The following is a 19,673-nucleotide window of genomic DNA, read 5'->3' on the forward strand; positions in this document are numbered from 1 at the left end:
ATTGAGGCCCGCGGTCCGAAACGATGTCTTCTGGGAGGCCGTAAAGTCGGAAAACCCAGTTGCACAGTAACTCTGCGGTCTCCATGGCCGTGGGGAGTTTGGCTAATGGGATGAAGCGGCAGGCCTTTGAGAAACGGTCGATTATGGACAGGATAGTGGTATAACCGTTCGAGGGGGGAAGATCCGTGACGAAGTCGACGGCGATATGAGACCATGGGCGTTGTGGCGCGGGCAAGGGCTGCAGCAGTCCAGCGGGAAGGCGGTGAGGTACCTTGGATATGTTACAAGTGGTGCATTTGTTGATGAATTGGATGGTGTCGGAGCGTTGACCTGGCCACCAAAATCGATTATTCAACAGCTGCAGCGTGGCCTCTATCCCGGGGTGACCTGAGCTGGGGATGTGATGTACTTCGGTGAGCACCCGTGGACGGAGAGCTAGAGGGACATAGACCAGGTTAGGTGGACATTCCGCGGGTGTAGGATCTTGTACTTGGGCTTCTGAGATTTCGGTCATGAGGTCCCAGGTCACAGGTGCTAAGATCAAGGAGGGAGGTAGTATGGGTTCTGGGTTGTCACATGGGGGTTCGGGCTCGTGGAGGCGTGAGAGGGCGTCGGCCTTGGTGTTCTGAGAGCCGGGCCTATAGGTGACGGAGAAATTAAACCTTGAAAAGAATAATGCCCAGCGGGCCTGCCGATGATTCAGGAGCTTAGCCGAACGGAGGTATTCAAGGTTCTTGTGGTCCGTCAGGACGGTGAAGGGGTGCTTGGAGCCCTCAAGCCAGTGCCGCCATTCTTCTAGAGCTAATTTGATTGCTAGTAGTTCTCGATTACCCACGTCATAGTTAATTTCAGCGGGGCTCAGTTTATGTGAAAAGAAGGCACACGGGAACATCTTGGCTGGTTCTCCATGGCGTTGGGAGAGCACAGCCCCGACTCCTGTGCTTGAGGCGTCCACCTCCACCACAAAAGGACTGTCGGGGTCGGGATGGTGGAGAATGGGTGCGGTGGTGAAGCGGTGACGTAATTCATCGAAGGCCTGGAGTGCCGATTGAGACCAGGTGAGGCGTGAGGCTCCCCTCTTTACCATGGCGGTGAGCGGTGCTGCCACGGAACTGAAATTTCGAATGAAACGTCGGTAGAAGTTTGAGAATCCGAGGAACCGTTGGAGTTCTTTGAGAGTGGTCGGACGTGGCCAGTTCAGGACAGCGTTGACCTTGCGTTCGTCCATGGCCACCCCCTCAGGGCTGATGATGTATCCAAGGAAGGAGATCTTATCGAGATGGAACTCACACTTTTCTTCTTTTGCGTAAAGCTGATGAGAGATGAGGCGTTGTAGAACAGCCCGGACGTGGGTGATGTGTTCGGCGTAGGAGCTGGAGTATATGAGAATATCGTCAATATAGACGATTACCCATCGGTTGAGCATATCTCGGAACACTTCATTAACGAAGGCCTGAAAGTAGGAAGGACTATTGGCTAGCCCGAAGGGCATTACCAAGTATTCGTAGTGTCCGCTGGTCGTGGAGAAGGCCGTCTTCCACTCGTCCCCGGAGCGGATCCTGATGAGGTTGTAGGCTGACCTCAAGTCCAGTTTAGTGAAGATCCTGGCTGAACGTAACTGCTCCAGGGCCGAAGGGACGAGTGGGAGCGGGTAGCGGTACTTGATGGTAAGTTCGTTAAGGGCACGATAGTCGATACAAGGACGGAGGCCTCCATCCTTCTTCTTAACGAAGAAAAAACCTGCGGAGGCAGGGGAGGTGGAAGGTCTGATGAACCCCTTAGTCAGTTCTTCCTGAATATATGTGTTCATGGCAGCTGATTCTGCCTGTGACAGGGGGAAGATGCGCCCCCTGGGGGGAGCTGCCCCAGGTACCAGGTCTATGGCGCAGTCACCCGGGCGATGAGGTGGTAGTTGGGTAGCCTTCTGCTGGCTGAAGGCCTCGAGCAGGTCTTGGTATTCTGCGGGAATGGAGGTGGTTGAGGGTGGTAGGCCGGCGGACGAGCAGGACGAATTCCTGGGCTGAGTGCAGTGCGTGTGACAGAAGGGTGACCAGCTGGTGATGATGCGTTGACTCCAGGAGATGGTGGGTCCGTGGAGATTGAGCCAGGGGTAACCCAGGACGATGGGTGAGTGAGGTGATGAAATCACAAAGAGACGGATGGTTTCATGGTGGTCCGGGGCTAAGCGGAGAGTGAGATCGGTGGTGGTGTGATGGATTCTGCCAGTGCCTAATGGTCGTCCGTCGAGGGCTGCCACTGTCACATGTGGAGAACAAGAGGAAACAGGTATGTGGTTAGCAGCTACAAATGCAGCATCAATGAAGTTTCCAGCAGCTCCAGAATCAATGAGGGCGGTGGTCGAAATAGTAACATCCCCAAAGCCCAGCTTTACCGGAATCTCACATCGACTTAAAGGGGGTTCTTCGTTACTCACCGCGGCTCGCTGACGTGGTGGTCGTGTGGGACAGGTGGCCCGGATGTGCCCTGGTTGACCACAGTAGAGGCACAGGTTACCCCGAAGTCTCCTCTCCCGTTCCTCCACAGACAACTTGGTGGCTCCGATCTGCATGGGCTCAGGTCCCGCGTCGATCGCTGATGCAGGCGATGGCAAGGCAACATTGAGGCGGCTGGGCTTACGTGCACGCATGATGTTGTCGACTCGAATGGATAAATCGATGTACTGCTCCAATGGTAATCCCTCATCCCGACAGGCCAGCTCTACCTGTAACTCGGCGTTCAACCCCTTCCTGTAGTGGAGCTTGAGGGGACCGTCATTCCAGCCGCTCTGGGCCGCGAGGGTGCGAAAACTTAAGGCATAATCCGCCGCGGTCCTACGGCCCTGCCTCAACGCCATAATCTGTTCACCCGCCTCACCGTTCTCCGAGCTTGGCTGGAACACCTCCTTGAAGCGTTGCAAGAAGGCAGAAAATGACGGGAAGGTGGGCTGATCCAACCGCCAAACTGCCGTAGCCCAGTCCAGAGCTCGTCCAGAAAGCAGTGAACACACAAACGCTATCTTAGCCTCATCAGTAGGGTATAAATGTGGCTGCTGGCTGACAAAAAGAGAGCACTGCAAAAGGAAACCCTTACATTTAGCGGGAGAGCCGTCAAACTTCTCCGGGAACGCCAAACGCGGGCTAGCGGCGAACGCCTGCGCCCCCGGGGCAGGCGTGATGGCGGCCGGCGTTGCGGGTGGTGGCGTGGCCGGTGGCGTCAGCTGGAGGCCTTGCAGCGCTTGCACGAGCTGCCCCGTGAGATCGGTGAGGCGATCCAATTGTTGCTGATGAGCCATCAAGGCCGATGCTTGCGCAGACAGCTCGGTTGTTATCTGATGAACTGTCGCGGGATTTGCCGGTGGCGTCGCCTGGGCGGTCGCTGGATCCAATGTCGGCGAAGTTTTCTGTGGTGTGGTCAGTGACTGCTCGGGAGGCGTGGGATCCATTTGCGATACGTTTATTGGCAAACTCGAAGTCAAACAGGCAGAGTTAATCACCAGCAATCTGTGCAATAAGGGTAATCCGAAGAATAAACGAAAGTCCAGGCAGAAGGTCGGGGCAGGCAGCAATAAATCAAAACACGAGAATACACAGTCCAATCGGCAACGGGAAAAACACTAGAAATGAAAACGCTCAGGATGATAGTCAAGCTAACCAAACTTCGCAGCCTAAAAGCGTCTCCGGCCGGCAGCCTAAAATGGCCGCCAGTTTGCTGAGAGACACCTAACGTTAGCCCCTGCTGAGTTTGCTAGCCTAAAACTTGCTAGTTAAGGTTGATTAGCTTATGTCAGCTACTTACATGTTCCAAACAAATTTCAGATTAAATTGCTACATTGTCAAACACACAGCCCCCATCATATATCAATATCACTTACGCCTACATCTTCAGGTGTCGCCGCCATTCCGTCCACTGTGCAGTGTTAACTGAATGACTGAACTCCGTCAGATACTTTGACTCCGTGCTTCCTGTAATGAGAGCTGTCAATCAAGGTACAAGGATGTCCCTGTGGGTGTGATTACGATGAAAGTGACCAATCATAAGAGAGTCAGTGCCCTCCTTGGTTTCCGCCCCCAAATTGTCAAAAGTCATCTAGACTCGAGGGAGAAGAAGAAGGGACAGAAATTTCTCATCGGATCATCGGATGATGAACTGCTCGCGCTAAACTTCCACGTGAGAGATCAGCGAGTTCGCGGTTGTGGAAAACTATAAATCTCTCACCAACCTGATCTACAGGAGTCATCACAGACAGCTCCTGAGACAGCAGGAATTCTCAGTGGTTCACGTGATCACCGACCCGCAGTCTCTTCTTCAGGGCCTGAAATCACTCGCTTTTGAAAGTGCGTCACAGATCAGCGTCAGTAAGACAGATGTTTACTGTATTTGCTCATTGAGCAAAGCAGCAAATTGTTTTGTGCCTCAGTGAACCCCAGCATCGTATCGGACCTGCAACAGGGTATTTATTTTATTGATGGCCATTTTGAACATTGAACATTAGTGTTTTGATTACTGTGGGGGACATTTGACTGAACTAATTTGTGTGATTTTGTTTGACTTGAGTAGTAAACACCATCTTCATTTCATTTAATTTTTGGGACATTTTGACCATTTTTTGGTTTTTTTTGGGGTCTGTCATATTTTCTGTTATATATATATATATATATATATATATATATATATATATATATATATATATATATATATATATATATATATTTATTTTTTATTTTTTTTTTCTTCTGTTTAATATTAGTAAATCAATCCAAGCTATGTTTCACTTAACAATCAGTGTTGTTATTTTATTGGTTAAAAGGCATACCACTAGTAACCTTAATGGTTTATTGAAACAAAGCTAATAATTTTCGGAGGAAATTTAGAGAGAGCTAACAACAACAACAACCGAATGACTTTAAAATATAATGCAGCCTTTGAAAATTTCACAGTGTATGTAGTGTACTCCAGATGAGTAGGATAAACGTCTTACAAATATGCCTTTCATAACCACACACATTATATAGACGTCTTTGTGATGAAAGAGTGGAACATTTTCCCGAGATCTGGCAACCCGTAACGGGCCGCTTTAGTCAAAGACGGAAGTGAAAGCAAAGACTTGATGTCGCCATTTTAAACAGACACAATCGATGATTTACAACACAAAGTACCTTTAAATCTTTATTGAGATTAATTTATGCTTAGGCAGGATTTGTGTGTATCTACCTGATGGAAATGTGAATCGGTATGTGTGATATTTCTCACCCGAAAGCAAATGAACATTGGGTTTTTTTTTGTCCGTTTCGTAGCGGCTGATGAATCAAAATTCTCGGACACTGACAGAAAATAACTTACTTCTGAAATAAGGCGGATAAAGGTTGTTTGATGAGCTTAGTTTTTCTGTTTGTTTGTCTCTTTCATCTAGAGTCAGTGGAGATCAAACTGATCAGATCCATCATGGGTAACACACAAACATCAGGAGATAAAGATTTTTCTACAGGATGCAGGTACTTTGAGTAATTTATGTTATAGATGAGATGTTTGTCTAATATTTATTGGCATATATGATGTCTATTTTGCCCTGGATCTACCCAAACTAAAATGGTTGCTGCTCTTTAGTCTAGATACATACACTAAATACATAATCAACATACTTCAAAGTTTATTGTTCGAGAATCAGAATGACATTTTATTAATTACATTACAAAGAGCATATCATGCATGTTTTTAGAGAAGGCTAATAAAAGGCTAATAAAATGTATTTATGGACCCACGTAAGCTCTCCTGCATGCTATTGGCTCATGTTTGGCACATCGAACTGCCCCATTCATGTTTTTATTGTCCTCACTCAACATGGGTATGATTACCCATATTAATATGATTGTCATCATGAAGAATCAAATCTGTTTTGTTTTAGATCAGTTCATCAGATGAGATCAAATCCAGAGTCCAGCTGTGTGTCTGTGAGGAGTGACATGTCTGTGGATCCACCAATGAGGTTTAACAGTGGAGATTCAAGGACTGGTCTCAGGTATAACATTTGTATAAATGACATTTTATATTATCATATGTTTTATTGCATTTTACAATATGTGTGTAACAGGGTTTCTGCGGGTCTTAAAAAGTCTTAAAGGGGTCATCAGATGCCCATTTTCCACAAGTTGATATGATTCTTTAGGGTCTTAATGAAAAGTCTCTAATATACTTTGATTAAAAATTCTCAATGGTTTTGTAAAACAACACGCTTTTTACCTTGTCAAAATGAGCTCTGCAAAAATCATCTCATTCTAAGGGGTTGTTCCTTTAAATGCAAATGAGCTCTGCTCAACCCGCCCCTCTCTCTTTTCTCTGTGGAAAGATATTGTTTACATTAGCCGCATTTAGCCGTGTTAGCCGCGTTTAGCCGCTAAACTTCCTAACTACCACGTTATAAGGAAAGGCAAAGATTCATAAAAAAACGCTTATACTCACTTCTGCTGTAAGTGAAGCTGGATCATGAATGATTTGCGTGAACATAGACGGATATATGTAGATCGGGAGGTGCATTCCCTTCACAAACAAACGTAATCCACTGCATCTTCAGCGGCTCAGATGTCAGGAGTAAATGACGACCACTATGTTCATTATTACATCCAGCAACACAACACCTCAATCCCTCAATCTGAGATATTCTTGTCTAATTTACATCCCTGCTCCAACATCGAAACAAAGAGGTCGGACTGACGGCTGATTCAAGGTATATCGCTCATGTCGATCAACTATTGTGGGAGCGGCATCTGTCATGTGACGCCACACCAACAGGCATCTGAGAACGGCTCGATTTGAAAAAGTGAACTTAGCATCTGATCACCCCTTTAAATCGCTTTTCTGTGAATTAAGGCCTTGAAAAAGTCTTAAATCAGAGCAGCAAGTCTTAAATTCATATGATCATGGCATTGATTTTCGTGAGGGATTGTTTGCTCGTGTTTCATTTTAAAGTGAAGCGAAAGCGTAGTTTCTGTGCTACATGGTTTAGGTCGCTCAATATTCATTAAACAATAGGCGGTATGTGCTGCTTCATCTGTCAGTCACTGAAGAAGAACTTGTCGTTTTTTTTTTTTTTAATAAAAAATCATTTAGTTCAGTTAGAGAACAGACAATAAATTAAAACTGAACGTGGCTGTTCAATGCAGTGTGCCGAACGACGGTCACATCACAGATCAGATTTCATTTATCACCTGAAGAGAGTGAGTGGAGCTGACTGACAAGAAGAAAGAGGTGTGACCATGAGACTGTGGCGGAAGAGTTTCAAAACGAAATGCAAAAGCGCCTGTTTTAAAAATATTTAGATTTTGAAAAGCCTGTTGACTTCTGCCATTTATCTATGGTGATTTTAAAAGTTTCATATTTATTTGGTTCCACAGTGTTTGCTGGTTTTTATTTAAACTGTAATTTTTAAAAATATATATTACAAGGTAGGGGATGCTCCGATCGATCGGCTGAAGATCGGTATCGGCCGATAATCACATTTTATGACTCGATCGGTACTCGTTAAACTTGGCTGATCTTAGGAACCGATCACAATACACAATGAGTGGGGACGTAAATGTTTTGGCGCCGCAGTCATGTCATCGCCGGTGTGGAATTACCGTGACGTTTCGAGAAACAATGAAAAATTCGCTATTTGCCGTTCATGTTCCAAAGAAATCTCACGTGGAGGCGCATTGTCCAAAACATTTAATACAACGAACCTCATTCAGCACTTAAGAACGAGCCACCGAGAATACGAAAAACTGGCAACTGCAAAAAAGGCAACGGTAATTAATAATGCGACTCTCACTCCATTACAGACATTCTGAAAAAACACGAACTGTACACACCAGACAGCAAGAAAGCTAAGAATATAACCGTGAAGATAATGGAATTTATATGCATTTACCACCAGCCTCTGTCAGTCACAGAAGACATTGGATTTAAATGCCTAATTGCACATCTTGAACCACGATATAAACTGCCACGGTGCAAATATTTTACTGATGTTGCTCTCCCAGAGTTATATCAAATCGTCTACAGCCACATAAACAGTCTACTTCACGAAAATTTTACCGCGGTGAGTTTAACTACTGACATTTGGAGCTCTAGCGTATCCCCTATGTCCATGTTAAGTTTGACAGTGCAGTGGATTACCGAAGACTTTGAAAAGAGGCAAGTGATTCTCCACTCCCAGGAATTTTCTGGCTCACACACTGCTGAGGCTTTAGTCGCTAAATACAAAGACATGTTGCAGGCTTGGAACATACCCGAAGAAAAAGTGCATGTCGTACTACGCGATAATGCGAAGAATATAGAAAAGGCCATGAAAGACTGCAACTTACGCAGCGTGCCGTGCATGGCACACACTCTCCATTTAGTGGTTCACGAGGGAGTCCTGTCACAGCGGGCTATCAGTGATGCTGTGGCTATTTGCCGGCGCATTGTTGGGGATTTCAAGCATTCGCCCCAAGCATACTCGCATTTAGGAGATATTCAAAAACAATCAAACTAGTACTCACATATGTTCATTTATATGAGTTTAAATGTGTTTTTGTTTGTTTGGTTTTTATTTTGTCCTGCTCAGGCTTGTATTGGACAATGTTTAAGTTAAATCAGACTTTTTAGGAGATGAAATGTTTATTTTGTCCTTTACCATTCACTGTAGTACTGGACAATGATTAAATAAGCCTTGTGGGTTGCATCAGCCGGCTCCATTTTGTTTATGAATTTTTGTCTCATTTTAAGTATCCTGATGTGCACAGTGTTATGCATAAACCCCATTGTAAAGGCATATTAAAATGTTCACTATATAATAAATACTTCTTTGGGATTATTTAGTACTCTGTTAAAACAATAGTTACATTAGATATATTACTGTAAAAATATAACAAAGGCAACATTTATAGTATTACTTTATCTGAAAAAAAGTTAATGGTGATCAGAGAGCTTACATATCAGTTATATAAACTTGAAGCATCAGAATCGGCATTGGTATCGGCCGATCACCATGACAAAAAATCGGTACTTGGTATCGGTGGCAAAAATCCTGATCGGAGCATCCCTATTACAAGGTGTATGTCATGCTTCCAAGCTTTCTTATTCGTTTTGCTAATAAACGTTCTACATTTCTTACTTGGTTATACAGTGTTTAATGATTTTCAGTTTTTTATACCCTTTTAAACTTTGTGTAAGTTATTATTTTATATTAAGCATATAATGTGGCGTATTATAATTATTCATTTTGTTAATAAAAGTTTGTTACGTTTTACTAATGCCGCTAATTTAAAAGTAAAAGTAAAATGCGCAGGACTCTTTTACAAGCAGTGCCGGTTCAGAGTATGGGTGAGCGGGGCACAACCTAACGCAGGGTTAGTTGTAACACACATGGTTTAAATATTTCCACACACTCTAGCATAACCAAATTAATGGCGTTTACTAGTTGCCATAGCAACACTATACAGAGAAAAAAAGTGTGCCAAAAATGCAAAATATTTTACCATAGTAAAAGTAAATTCTGGCTGAAGTAAGTTTTTCATCTTAGTTTTTAGTATTATTTTAAAATGAGACAAACCTGCTATTATTTTAATCGCCGATCTGTTATTTATCAGTTCAGATATTTTATTAATGCTTTGCAAACCACTGGAAGGCACTAACCGCTTTTATATTTCGGTCACGCCGATGGGGAATGTTGTAACACTGCGTTACAATCTGCCCCACTATTAAACTATGCTTTTCTATGACATTAGCAATGTAATTTTCACTATTTAATTTTATGGATTTTAAAGAGAAACCACAAGAAATGAATAAAGACTGACAATCGATGTTTAATGTTGAGAAATTATTATTTCAAGAAATGTAAAGCATTTTGGCTCATTTATGTGTCTGGTGTTCTATGAGAGCTGTGTTTGGAGGAAGGGAAGTGTTTTTCTGAATGCGTTTCATCTATTTGTGCACATTGTTTTGAATTATACTGTATAGCTGTGTTTTGCGATCAGGGCCGTCCCATGCATGGTTGTGATGTGTAATAATTTTATTTTGACAAAATATTTTAGTTTGTCATGTATTTTTTTTTTTTCATTCAATCAGACAACATTTTAAGTTGCATATGGTCTTGTTATAACGTGCCCCTCACATGTTACAATGTACCCCACATACGGGGCATGTTGTCACTTTTCACTTTCTTTCTTTTGAGGTAAATAACGAAAAACGTATACACTGTAATTATGAAACAAAGTGACGTTTGTACTAGACAAGTGTGAAATTAATGTGGATAAAAAATTATACTCTGAACCCCACATGGATTTACACAGACTGAGATATTCACCATCCTAGTTGCTCAAAAAAACCAAAAACCTTTTGTTCTATAGTTCTGTATATAATATTAACATATACATATACACATACAGTCTAAGCACACGTAACGCGCCATTCCCGCATTCGTGCCCGCGCCCACCTTTACCTCAAGTAGCCTAATGTTTGCGGCTGACTGCAATCATAATAAGCAGTCCGGCACTGAGAAAAGAAAACGAAAAAAAGCCAAGATGGCGCCCGTGTATCACTTTCAGGTAATCCTGAGAAAGTTTTTTGGCTGTTGACGTTAATAACGTGTCTGTAATAATTTTACCACCACCAACGCACCTGTCTTACTAGGTTTCATGGCTTAAAATGCATTAACCTGTATAAGAACAAACAGTCAATAATGTTCGGTTAATTAAAAATAATCATATGGTTTCATTAAATAACACAGTAAATACATAATGTGGGCTAATACGAAAAAAAAAAAAATCTATGTACATTATATTACAATTGCCTAAAGGGTGCCAAAGGCCTAACAATTGTTATTGTTACATTTACAGGACGATCAAATCCTTGTTTAATAGTGACCAAACATTTAATTCAAATATCCACTTAATCTTGTGACAGAAATGCTACAGTCTCTAAAATTTCTTCAACAAAAACATGTGGACATAACAACCCTTGCCAGAATTAACCATAGTTTCATCATAGTAAAACTGCTTAATTTTTTTTTGGTGTGTTTTCTGGATGCTTGAGACAATAAAATCAATTAGATTCAGGCCTATTAACATCATAGTCATAGGTAACTGTCTAGATCTAACTGTAATTTATGAATAATACAGTTTAATTGCAATTTATTCATTTACTTATATAATTATTATTATTATTATTTTTTTTTTAACTTCCATAATGAGGGAGGGGTCACAACAATACAATTCTGCTTAGGGCACCCATTTTGCCAGCAGCAGTCCTGTTTACAAGCTACTTAAACCCGAAGGAAAGTGAAGAAAAGAGGGAAAACTCAAACTAAAAACAAACAACTGCTTGATGCTGAATTTCTGCTCATTTGAAAGTGAAAGTAAAACTCGTACTATACTTGGGGAGCATATTGCTGTATTGTTTTCCCTTCTAATTTTTTTTTTCTTACATTTTCTTTAGTTGGTCTTAAAAAGGTCTTAAAAAGGTTGTAAAAAAGTCTTAAATTTACCCCCATAAAACCTACAGAAACCCTGTGTAAACAGTGTATGAAAGATTATAAAGTGCTATTTAAAGTGAATTTGATAATGATAAATGTGTAGTCGAGTTGTTGCAGTAATTTAAAGGATGAACTTTAATCTCATAGATCAGTTCGTCGGATGAGATCATATCCAGAGTCCAGCTGTGTGTCTATGAAGAGTGACTGGTCTATGGATCGACCAATAACATTTAACAGTGGACATTCATGGCCTGGTCTCAGGTATAACATGCAGGGGAAACCAAAGTATCAACACCCACATTACTATCAACAACACGGATCAATAAACAGACAGAACTCTGGGTTTAAATACACAAGGATAAATGAGGAAGCTGAATGAACAACAGATGAACTTAATAAGAGATGAACAGGCACACACTAGAAAACTGATGTTGTGTTTGAAATTTCATACCATCATAAAACTCTTAATATCTAGTACATAATCTAGTATTTACTGTATATTGTGCACAGTATGCAAACTTTCTGTACGCATGAAATACACAGATGACATATTATATTTGCCAGAATCTGCAAAGACATTGAATAATGCAAAGATATTAAATAATAATAATAATATTGCAGTAATGTATTAAAAAAAATTGATATTTCAATTATGTAAAGAGAATTCAATCTCTACAAAGAAATGGAGTCACTATTTACAATTAAATCCCTATTTGCTTTGTGTAATGGCTAATTAATAATGAAGTGTTTATTGGGTATGGTTAGCGGTAGGTGTAGGAAGGCTTTGTTCCAGGCGGCATCCATTTAATAATTTTAATAAATGTGCTAATTTTACACTGAATATGTTATTACATACTCTTTTTATAATGTACTATAGTAACGACGTATAAATAAATGTCACCTAGCAACTATTTACACTTAGCTGTGCTGAATTAATGTTCACTGTTTGTCATGTGACAACACTGTAGCATACGACTCTAAAATGTTGTTTGTTGCTTATTGTTTACTGTTTTACACATTATTCTTAAAAAGTAGTAGGCAGTATGTACTGTGTACTGGACAGTAAACAATAAGTTAGTGTGTCATTCTGAACACAGCATGTGTCAACATACAATGACAGGAAACAGGAACTGAACTGTGACAGTGACGTTTAATATTGTCATATATTGTCAGTTCAGTTCACAATTTTTGTATAAACGGTGTATGAAATTATTATAAAGTGCTGTTTAAAGTGATTTTGATCATTATAAATGTGTAGTTAATTTGTTACATACAGTAATTTAAAAGATGAACTTTAATCTCTATGTTTTAGTCCAGTTCATAAGAAGAGATCCTGCTGTGCGTCTATGAAGAGTCACACATCTACGGTCAGGCGAGGACATTTCAAGACTAGAGATACACGGCCTGGTCTCAGGTATAACATTTGTATAAAAATATGATTATAGCATGACATTTTATATCATCATGTATTGTATTGCATTTCAGTTCACAATTTTTGTATAAACAGTGTATGAAATGATTATAAAGTGCTATTTGAAGTGAATTTGATAATGACGAATGTGTTGTTGAGTTGTTACAGTAATTTAAAGGATGAACTTTAATCTCATAGATCAGTTCGTCGGATGAGATCATATTCAGAGTCCAGCTGTGTGTCTATGAAGAGTGACTGGTCTATGGATCGACCAATAACATTTAACAGTGGACATTCATGGCCTGGTCTCAGGTATAACATGCAGGGGTAATCAAAGTATCAACACCCACATTACTATCAACAACACGGATCAATAAACAGACAGAACTCAGGGTTTAAATACACAAGGGTAAATGAGGAAACTGAATGAACAACAGATGAACTTAATAAGGGACGAACAGGCACACACTAGAAAACTGATGTTGTGTTTGGGGTAGTCCAAACAAACGAGCAAGAGTCCAAAAGGCAGGCGGCAAGACAGACGAGACGAAATGGCCAGGCGAGAAAGCTAAACACAGGGAACTCGGGAACTTGGGAACGTATGCGAAACAACAATGAAAACACCACAACAATAACCACAATACTCCGTAAGTCACAGGGGAAAAGTCCAGGGCTTATATACTACTACTACTCCCATCATCCATGGCGCTGATTGCGTCAACACCTGTGGCCAATCAGGCGCCATGGATGATGGGAGTAGTAGTCCGGGGTGCAATGCAACAGTCTGTGTGATATGATAGAGCAAGAGCGACATCTGGTGGTGTGCGGACCGAAGGTCACCGACCAGATTCATGACTTGGCTCGTGAAGACCAATGGTGACTTGACTTGGTTCAGGAACGACTGCTGTGACTTTGCTTGACTCAGGAACGGCAGCTGAAACTTGACTTGACTCGGAAACTTGACTGGACTTGGGAACAACAGCTGTAACTTGACTTGACACAGGAACAACAGCTTTAGCTTGACTTGACTCTGAAACAACAGCTGCAACTTGACTTGACTCTGGAAACGCAGCTGCAACTTGACCTGACTCGGGAAACACAGCTTTAGCTTTGCTTGGCTCAGGGGTAGCAGCTGTGACGTGACGGAGCTCCGTTTTCGCCGCCATTTTGTGAACGGGCTCCGCCGTCGCCGCCATTACATGAGCGCGCACCGGCGCGGCCGCCATTTTGTGAACGGGCTCCGCTGTCGCCGCCATTATGTGAATGCGCTCCGGCGTGCCATTTTGCCAGTGCTGTGAGTCAACACTGGAGTAGCGACCACCAAACAAGAATGTCCCGGGGTTTGGGGTGGACTATATTTCGCGGCTGACCTGGCCGCAATGCCGCGTTCCTCATCCACGACACCCACAGTGAACGACAAGCCCACACACAGCAAAGCATAATCAATAAATGCAGCAAGAGATGAATGCGGACCCTTGCGTCTAAGTTCGGAACTGAGTGGTTGATTAAGGCCATCGCAAAATATCACTATCAGAATATAGTCCGGGAGGTCCGAATAGGTAGCGATGGCCAAAAACTCGCAGGTATGTTGCTCAAGTGATGGGAGTGAGACGAGAGGCGAGTGGATCCATACGCAAGCTTTTATTCATTGGGCGAGACAAAGACATGGTCGTACAGGCAGAGTAGACAACAGCAAACAGGTATATATGGAGCGAGACACAAGAATAGTCCGAGAAGCAGGCGTGGGTCGATCCGTGGCGAACGTAATCTGAAGGGGGGAAAGGCAAAGGGATAGTCCAAACAAACGAGCGAGAGTCCAAAAGGCAGGCGGCGAGACAGACGAGACGAAATGGCCAGGCGAGAAAGCTAAACACAGGGAACTCGGGAACTTGGGAACGTACGCAAAACAAGGAAAAACCACAACAATAATCACAATACTCCGTGAGTCACAGGGGAAAAGTCTGGGGCTTATATAGGGCGCCTGATTGGCCACAGGTGCTGACGCAATCAGCGCCATGGATGATGGGAGTAGTAGGCCGGGGTGCAATGCAACAGTCTGTGTGATATGATAGAACGAGAGCAACATCTGGTGGTGAGCGGACCAAAGATTCATGACAGCGGCATCCATTTAATGATTTTAATAAATGTGCTAATTTACACTGAATATGTTATTACATACTCTTTTATAATGTACTACAGTAATGATGTATAAATAAATGTCACCTAGCAACTATTTACACTTAGCTGTGCTGAATTAATGTTCACTGTTTGTCATGTGACAACACTGTAGCATACAACTCTAAAATGTTGTTTATTGCTTATTGTTTACTGTTTCACACACTATTCTTAAAAAGTAGTAGGCAGTATGTACTGTGTACTGGACAGTAAACAATAAGTTAGTGTGTCATTCTGAACACAGCATGTGTCAACATACAATGACAGGAAACAGGAACTGAACTGTGACAGTGACGTTTAATATTGTCATATATTGTGTCAGTTCAGTTCACAATTTTCGTATAAACGGTGTATGAAATGATTATAAAGTGCTATTTAAAGTGATTTTGCTCATTATAAATGTATAGTTGATTTGTTACATACAGTAATTCAAAAGAAAACTTTAATCTCTCTGTTTTAGTCCAGTTCATCAGAAGAGATCAGAACCAGAGTCCAGCTGTTCATCTATGAAGAGTCACACATCTACGGTTCAGCGAGGACATTTCAAGACTAGAGATACACGGCCTGATCTCAGGTATTCAGATATGATCTGAACATATGATACAGAATACATAAGACATTGTGCTTATTAACATTTTTATTTTACAGCAATGAGGTCCTCAACACGTTTAGATCAAATCTGAAGAGGAAGTTTGAGCGTCTGTATGAAGGAACAACAGTACGGGGAAACCCAACACTCCTGAATGAGATCTACACAGAGCTCAACATCACAGAGAGTGAGAGTGGAGAGATCAGTAATGAGCATGAGGTGAGACAGATTGAGACACAATCCAGGAGAACAGCAACAGAGGACACAGCCATCAAATGCAATGACATCTTTAGACCTTTACCTGGACAAGACAAAGCCATCAGAACTGTGCTGACAAAGGGAGTCGCTGGCATTGGAAAAACAGTCTCTGTGCAGAAGTTCATCCTGGACTGGGCTGAAGGAAAAGAGAATCAGGACGTCCAGCTCATATTTCCACTTCCTTTCAGAGAAATCAACTTGATGAAGGACAAAACACTCAGTCTTTCAGATCTTCTTCATATCTTTTTCCCTGAAACTAAAGAAATGGAAATATCCAGTAATGAATATAAAGTGTTGTTCATCTTTGATGGTCTGGACGAGTGTCATCTTCCCTTATATTTTCAAAGAAATGAGATTCTACGGGATGCAAACAAAAAGACCTCAGTGGACGTGCTGCTGATGAACCTCATTGTGGGGAATCTGCTTCCTTCTGCTCTCATCTGGATCACCTCCAGACCAGCAGCAGCTGATCTCGTCCCCTCTGAGTGTGTCCATCGAGTGACAGAGGTACGAGGCTTCAATGAGCCACAGAAGGAGGAATACTTCAGGAAAAGAATCAGTGATCAGAGTCTGGCCAACAGGATCATCTCACACCTGAAGTCATCAAGGAGCCTCTACATCATGTGCCACATCCCAGTGTTCTGCTGGATCTCAGCCGCTGTTTTAGAGAAGATGTTGAGTCGAGCAGAGAGTGGAGAGATTCCCAAGACTCTCACTCAAATGTACACACACTTCCTGATCCTTCAGACCAACATCAAACATGAGAAGGACTATGAGAAGAAGGTGACGGATGAAGACATGATCCTCAAACTGGGGAAATTGGCTTTTCAGCAGCTGGTGAAAGGAAACCTGATCTTCTATGAGGAAGACCTGAGAGAGTGTGGCATTGATGAGACAGAAGCATCAGTGTACTCAGGATTGTGCACTCAGATCTTCAGAGAGGAGTTTGGCTTGTATCAGGGGAAAGTCTTCAGCTTTGTTCATCTGAGCATTCAGGAACATCTAGCAGCTCTATATGAGCACTGCTCCTTGACCTTTATAATCAAGAACATCACTGATCAAACAAAAGAAAGTCTTTTCTCTGACTCAAACTGGATTCCGTTAATCTCTAAGCTGCATCAGAGAGCTGTGGATGAGGCTCTACAGAGTAAGAATGGACATCTGGATCTTTTCCTGCGTTTTCTTCTGGGTCTCTCAGTGGAGTCCAATCAGACTCTTTTACGAGAACTACTGACACTGACAGGAATCTGCTCCTTCAACAAAGAGGAAACAACTGATTACATCAAACAGAAGATCAGAGAGAATCTCTCTCCAGAGAAATTCATCAATCTGTTTCACTGTCTGAATAAACTGGGTGATGATTCACTGATGCAGGAGATCCAACGTTATCTGAAATCTGGAGAAATAAGAGAAACCAAACTCTCGTCTTCACAGTGGTCAGCTCTGGTTTATGTGTTGCTGACATCAGAGCAGAAGATGGATGTGTTTGATCTGAAACAGTTTATTGGATCACAACATACAGCAGATGAAGTTCTTCAGAATCTGTTACCTGTGGTTAAAGAATCCAGATCAGTTCGGTAAGTGACACTGAAAACAATCACTACACTTTCAAAACATGATCACATTTAGGATTTTAGTATGTATTTTCATACAGAATCTCATTTCTGTCAGTGAGCAGGAGAAATGTGTGAGACACTAAACCAGCTGAGGTTTGTGTGTGTGTGTGTGTGTGTGAGAGCTGATGATTGTAGAGCTCAGTGTGAAAGATGAGGATGAAGGATCGAATGTGAGGAGGATCAAAACTGACAGCTAATAGATCTGGACTGCTGCTCCTCTAATAGTGTTTAAATGAATGTTTTACTGTCTGTGTGAATTGTTTGAACTTTTTCACATTTCCAGTGTTTCCCCTACCATTATACTAGGGGGGCGCCCCCCTTGAAGGTCAAGTCAGTTTTATTTTTAATATAGCGCCAGATTACAACAGAAGTCATTTAAGGTTACATTTTCTATAGAACAGGTCTATAACCTTTTATTAAACAAACTAAATAACTTTATGGTATTTTTCTTATTTACATGAAGGCATGTCATTTCTGTCTCTACATGGACAACAGTATTCTCTAAAAATGGTTTGCATTCCGATTTTGACATCAACAGGCAAAAAATTTTGTTTTTCTTTTATTCCATGGAGTTTACCCGTTTTACCTCCACTTGTTACCAGTGTTTTTCTGCAACCACTATGCGTGCGCAGCTGCAAGTGACGTAACTGTGACGTCTACTCAAGTTCGGTCTTTTGAAACGCAAAAAGACTGTTTAAATATGAATTCTGCATGTTCTGTTTGCCTCTGTATGTATGAATGGCAGCGGTGTTGTTTATTACACAAATACTGTAGCACGCGTGACCTCTGCATCTCACTATATGATGACATGAACACATAAACTTAATCTTGCTCAGTCACTTTGTGTGAATTTTACCATTTTGTTTGAGAAAACTAGCATCATATCATACTGTATACAAACAGAAACTAAATGATAACCCGTCGAAATAAAAGTACAGTTTAACATGTAACAGAAATATATTACTCTTGTATTACTTTTGTACAGTAAAATGTAGCTCTTTATGTATTCTTATTTCTGCCAAATTTAAATTAAACAATTAAATGACAAAAATAAATATTACTACAAGATTAACCACTTAAAATAATTCTTCCATGTATTAATTTTAACTGTAAACCTCTGTTTGTGTGGCAGAAAATAAAAGGGTTTAATTTTCATTTGATTAAAAAAAAAAAAAAAATGTTTAATGCCTTCTTTTGATTATCAGAAAAATTAAACCACAAGAATTTCTGGGAAAAAAGGACAAAGATTGTAGGGCCCTATTGTTTAAAATGTTGAAAGTGAGAATTACTGGCACCTGCAGCTCATGTTGGTTCATCATTCATGATCTTTAATCTGTACAGGTTTGGTTATTGTGGTGTCAAAAACAGTTGTTTTTTTAGGTGAGAATGTAGTTGTTTACACTTCAAATATGTGGTTTGTTAGTAAAGAGAACGTCAACTTGAAAATTTAATTCAGCATTTTCGTAGATGTGAGCTCAAGGGCATCAGCGGCCCACAGACAGCAGCCTCACCTCGACCAGATTTCCTGGAATTTGCCGCTGGCAATTTAATTAATACTCGAATTTGGCATTGAGAAATGTTCTGTGTTAGTGATGGAGATTTTGGTTACATTGTTGTGGCAAAGTCTGTTTGATATTGGACATTTGTTTGACATTCACTGAGCAAATTAAGGGGCCATTATAAAAGTGCATGACAATAATAAACCAAAAATCCTTCAGTGATTCCAAAATATTTGTAGCATTAAAAAATAGAGTGTAAGCTTGTGAATTGTGTACTTTCGTTTTGATCGCTACTGTAGACAGTAAGTGTTTATACTCAAACTATAAACTTTTATCCCAGTACTTCTGTTTTTTAAATGTCTGTAACACTTTGAAAAGACTGTTTGCTCTCTTTCGATCAGCAGCAGCATGACTGCAAATTTTATTTTGTCTTTAACAGCTGTTTCACATCGTAAGCGTCAGTGGAGTGTGAGTCATAACAGACACCGCTGAATCCTTGTCATTTAGGAATAAGACTGTGTGGGTGTTTGAATAGAGAGCGATCTTTTAACGATTAATCATGCAGCTCTAATGTAAACACTGCAAAATGTTTTGCGACGATATTGTCACGTTCTCGTGAGACATGAGATCTCATCAC

General features: G+C 41.4%; 1 protein-coding gene across 5 annotated transcripts; it reads left to right on the top strand.

The window, feature by feature from the left end:
- The first annotated feature begins 5,090 nt into the window (after window positions 1–5,090).
- On the top strand, window positions 5,091–17,529 carry LOC127161539 (protein NLRC3-like). Of its 5 annotated transcripts, XM_051104281.1 has the most exons (8): window positions 5,091–5,230; window positions 5,411–5,492; window positions 5,903–6,016; window positions 11,636–11,749; window positions 12,801–12,902; window positions 13,098–13,211; window positions 15,535–15,648; window positions 15,723–17,529. In XM_051104281.1, the coding sequence occupies exons 2-8, from the start codon at window positions 5,443–5,445 to the stop codon at window positions 17,500–17,502; spliced, it is 2,388 nt and encodes a 795-aa protein (XP_050960238.1). In that variant the 5' UTR covers window positions 5,091–5,230; window positions 5,411–5,442; the 3' UTR covers window positions 17,503–17,529. The 5 variants fall into 5 exon arrangements, with proteins under 5 accessions (XP_050960238.1, XP_050960239.1, XP_050960240.1 ...); XM_051104282.1 differs by lacking the exon at window positions 13,098–13,211 and having other exon boundaries at window positions 5,097–5,230; XM_051104283.1 differs by lacking the exon at window positions 5,903–6,016 and having other exon boundaries at window positions 5,097–5,230.
- Window positions 17,530–19,673: the final 2,144 nt, after the last annotated feature.

The sequence above is a fragment of the Labeo rohita genome, unplaced genomic scaffold, assembly GCF_022985175.1.
Source record: "Labeo rohita strain BAU-BD-2019 unplaced genomic scaffold, IGBB_LRoh.1.0 scaffold_663, whole genome shotgun sequence".
In the NCBI taxonomy this organism is placed as follows: domain Eukaryota; kingdom Metazoa; phylum Chordata; class Actinopteri; order Cypriniformes; family Cyprinidae; genus Labeo; species Labeo rohita.

What these genes read in the sequence shown, in the direction of transcription:
- LOC127161539 (XM_051104281.1), top strand. Translation starts at nt 5,443, where the DNA reads ATGGGTAACACACAAACATCAGGAGATAAAGATTTTTCTACAGGATGC. An exon ending in GATTTTTCTACAGGATGCAG is followed by an intron (nt 5,493 to 5,902) that starts GTACTTTGAGTA and finishes GTTTTGTTTTAG; the next exon opens with ATCAGTTCATCAGATGAGAT. An exon ending in GATACACGGCCTGGTCTCAG is followed by an intron (nt 12,903 to 13,097) that starts GTATAACATTTG and finishes TTAATCTCATAG; the next exon opens with ATCAGTTCGTCGGATGAGAT.